Source organism: Nanorana parkeri, unplaced genomic scaffold (assembly GCF_000935625.1).
Source record: "Nanorana parkeri isolate BGI_ZX_2015 unplaced genomic scaffold, ASM93562v1 scaffold2665, whole genome shotgun sequence".
NCBI lineage: Eukaryota > Metazoa > Chordata > Amphibia > Anura > Dicroglossidae > Nanorana > Nanorana parkeri.
This window is the reverse complement of record NW_017308933.1, coordinates 43,920-47,944: the sequence shown is the minus strand read 5'-3', so window position 1 is coordinate 47,944 and position 4,025 is coordinate 43,920. Positions and strand designations below refer to the sequence as shown.

Genomic DNA, 4,025 nt, shown 5'->3' with positions numbered 1-4,025 from the left:
CTGGCTTCCATCCTCCGCCCCCCTCTGCCAATCCCTCCACTGGCTTCCATCCCCCCCTCTGCCAATCCCTGCACTGGCTTCCATGCCCCGCCCCCCTCTGCCAATCCCTCCACTCTTCCACTCTATTAAGTATTAGAGAGGACGGGTCAGTGTGAGGGGGTCGGATACCGGCACTGATCTCTCAGAGCTGACTTATGGTAAACCCCCCCCATAGTGACTAATGGGCAGGTCCACAGTCCAATATTAGGCAATAGGTTGCAGTACTGTAGTGATGAACTTCAGTTCCAGTAAGGACGCTGTCTGCATGGAGTATGTAGGTCCCCTCTTTGTTTCCTCTGGATGATCCAGTTTCCTCCCACAGTCCAGAAACATACTGGCGGGTTACTTGACTTCTAACCTAATTGCCCCGTCAGTGTCTGGATCACATGAACGGTGGAAGGAGAAGTATATCTATCAATCAGGTAATAGAGATGCCGATGAGTGGAAATATGTGATGTTGTATCGCCATCTAGTGGCTGAAATATAAATCACAGAATAAAGCATTTCTGTTCTTATTGATTTGCTGTTGTCACGTATGTTTCTGTTGCAGATCCGATACATAAAGATCAATCAAATGAAACATTGTATATATTCCAACAATCCGCTATTCCAGTACACATCCCCATCGTGACTATGGGGTCTATTCACAGAAGGGGGAGTAGACTGGGATGCCATTAAAGGGCGGAGCCAACCCAATACTGAACCCTACGGACTAAGACTGGGGGGGCCATTAAAGTTCATGTGCGTGTAAAGGCGTCCCAGTACTTCTGGTGATATAATGTATATATTTCGATCTTCAGAATTTTTTTAAACTTCACATTTTTTACAGATCAATATTTTGGATTTTCTCTTCATCGTCCAATACCGATCACTCGGCTCCCACCGTCGGCATTCAATGCTCCCAACAAGGAGAAATTGGTGCCGTTGCTTTAAGGAGATAAATCTCAGTATTTCTCTCCTTTTTTTTATTCCCTTAAAGTCTCAGATCTTCATCTCACGTGGTGATTGGTTAGTTGGAAGTGACTTTGTGATCAGTTTTATGATATGTCGGTGTAGTATGCAGAGGCGCTGTACCTGCTTCCTGTACGGGTGCTCACACTTGCTGAGAGTTACTCGCAGGCTCTGCTGTCTCCGGATCAGAATCTCTTTCGCTTGTTGGGTCCCGGGGTCCGCAGACAGAGTGTGTCTGCTATACGATGGAGTCTGTTCAGAGGACAAACAGAGTACAGAGGATAAAACATAACATTATGGGAGGGGCAGAGACACAAACTACTGGAGGGAATCTCACCATTGTGGGAGTGGCAGAGACACAAACTACTGGAGGAAATCTCACCATTGTGGGAGGGGCAGAGACACAAACTACTGGGGGAAATCTCACCATTGTGGGAGGGGCAGAGACACAAACTACTGGGGGAAATCTCACCATTGTGGGAGGGGCAGAGACACAAACTACTGGGGGAAATCTCACCATTGTGGGAGGGGCAGAGACACAAACTACTGGGGGAAATCTCACCATTGTGGGAGGGGCAGAGACACAAACTACTGGGGGAAATCTCACCATTGTGGGAGGGGCAGAGACACAAACTACTGGGGGAAATCTCACCATTGTGGGAGGGGCAGAGACACAAACTACTGGGGGAAATCTCACCATTGTGGGAGGGGCAGAGACACAAACTACTGGGGGAAATCTCACCATTGTGGGAGGGGCAGAGACACAAACTACTGGGGGAAATCTCACCATTGTGGGAGGGGCAGAGACACAAACTACTGGGGGAAATCTCACCATTGTGGGAGGGGCAGAGACACAAACTACTGGGGGAAATCTCACCATTGTGGGAGGGGCAGAGACACAAACTACTGGGGGAAATCTCACCATTGTGGGAGGGGCAGAGACACAAACTACTGGAGGAAATCTCACCATTGTGGGAGGGGCAGAGACACAAACTACTGGAGGAAATCTCACCATTGTGGGAGGGGCAGAGACACAAACTACTGGAGGAAATCTCACCATTGTGGGAGGGGCAGAGACACAAACTACTGGAGGAAATCTCACCATTGTGGGAGGGGCAGAGACACAAACTACTGGAGGAAATCTCACCATTGTGGGAGGGGCAGAGACACAAACTACTGGGGGGAAATCTCACCATTGTGGGAGGGGCAGAGACACAAACTACTGGAGGAAATCTCACCATTGTGGGAGGGGCAGAGACACAAACTACTGGAGGGAAATCTCACCATTGTGGGAGGGGCAGAGACACAAACTACTGGGGGGGGATCTCACCATTGTGGGAACTCTCCCTGAACTCTGTGATCGGAGCCTTTTCTCAGTGTAACTTTTTCTGTATGTTTTACTTCTTCCGGCTACAGATAGAAGATGAGATAATGACGCCCGGGCCCGCTCACCGTTTTCCTGATCCGATACAGATTCCGGGACAATATCTTCTTGATGTCCTCCAGCTGCTGCGTAGACAGGTTCTCTTTTCCAAATGACGGCTTGTGATGTTTACTGAAAAAGAACAGACACTTATATACATTCTGGCTCTACAAGTGTCTGCTGTCTATCAGACCTGAAATCCAACGAATGAAAGGGGCGGAGCCAGGCAGGGGCGTAACTAGAAATCACAGGGCCCCATAGCAAGATCTTGTATGGGGCCCTGTGATTTCTAGTTAAGCCCACCTGAGAGTGACCCAGCAGAGCCCACCAAAGACTCTCTATGGTGGGCTCTGCAGGGTCTCAGGTGGGAGGTCAAGCCCTCATACCTGTCTGCTCTGATCCTGTGCCCGCCTCCTTCTCCGCCACGATCGCTGGCGGGCTCCGACTGAGGGTGCCGCCCTAGGCAAACGCCTAGTTTGCCTCGCGGTAAATACGCCCCTGCAGTGACATCAGAGGAAGACATTTCAGTCCCGGAGAGTATAATGAGGACGCGCTGGGACTGGCGGTGTGTGATGGCGACACCTCTGGGAGTCCATTGGAGAATGCGCTGATGGGTGGGAGTCATGTGAGGACAGACAGCCAATGAGGTCACATTGCAGGTGAGTGACCGATGGACAATACTCACTGCGGGGCAGAGGATGCGGAGAGGTCAGACAATTGCCCGGCTTCAGCCAGCTCAATGGCGTGCTTCTTCTCCAGCTTCTCGTACAGGAGGACAATGCTGGACTTCGGCTGGTTGTCTCGCAGCAGAATCCTCCCCAGGTATTTATTGTCGAAATATTCAAACCTGCGCGGAGCAGAAGACGGAGCTTCAGCCGGGAACACCACCTGCGGCGGAAACCGTTCAGTGGAGGGAGCTCGGGTACATGTAGGTGATGGGAGAGGGATGCGATCAATCATCATCTGCACACTAAATGCACATTCACCGGCACGACTTCACACTAAATGCGCATTCACCGGCACGACTTCACACTAAATGTGCATTCACCTGCACGACTTCACACGAAATGCGCATTCACCGGCACGACTTCATACTAAATGCGCATTCACCTGCACGACTTCACACTAAATGCACATTCACCGGCACGACTTCACGCTAAATGCACATTCACCGGCACGACTTCACACTAAATGCACATTCACCGGCACTACTTCACACTAAATGCACATTCACTGGCACGACTTCACACTAAATGCACATTCACCGGCACGACTTCACACTAAATGCACATTCACCGGCACGACTTCACACTAAATGCACATTCACCGGCACAACGCATTCATATGTATTTGGAACGAGCTGCCAACGCACTACCACGTACCTGTCATGCAGATGGACTTCTGTTGTGGAACACTAAAACGCAGGTCCATCGAGGTGGGTTGGGGGAGGTGCCTCTCATAACATTCACTCTCTATTCACACATTACTGCCACATGAAGATGTGTGTCTCTTGTAGGTCACAAGAATTCATTCATCCGAGTCTACAAGCAGGGCCGGATTTACTCTCCCTGCTGCCCCAAGGTCAGGTTCTGCAATGCCCCCCCTACCCGCC

The 4,025-nt window shown here is 50.4% G+C and overlaps 1 protein-coding gene across 1 annotated transcript in view; it reads right to left on the bottom strand.

Moving 5' to 3' along the window:
- The window catches only part of LOC108802111 (sodium/hydrogen exchanger 2-like), a 36,864-nt gene that overhangs the window by 2,587 nt on the left and 30,252 nt on the right, over nt 1-4,025 (bottom strand). Inside the window, exons 8-10 of the mRNA XM_018573997.1 lie at nt 3,099-3,260; nt 2,443-2,545; nt 1,114-1,242 (exon numbers count right to left, since the gene is read on the bottom strand). Coding sequence (XP_018429499.1) covers nt 1,114-1,242; nt 2,443-2,545; nt 3,099-3,260 — 394 coding nt within the window. The remainder of the gene's footprint in view (nt 1-1,113; nt 1,243-2,442; nt 2,546-3,098; nt 3,261-4,025) is intronic.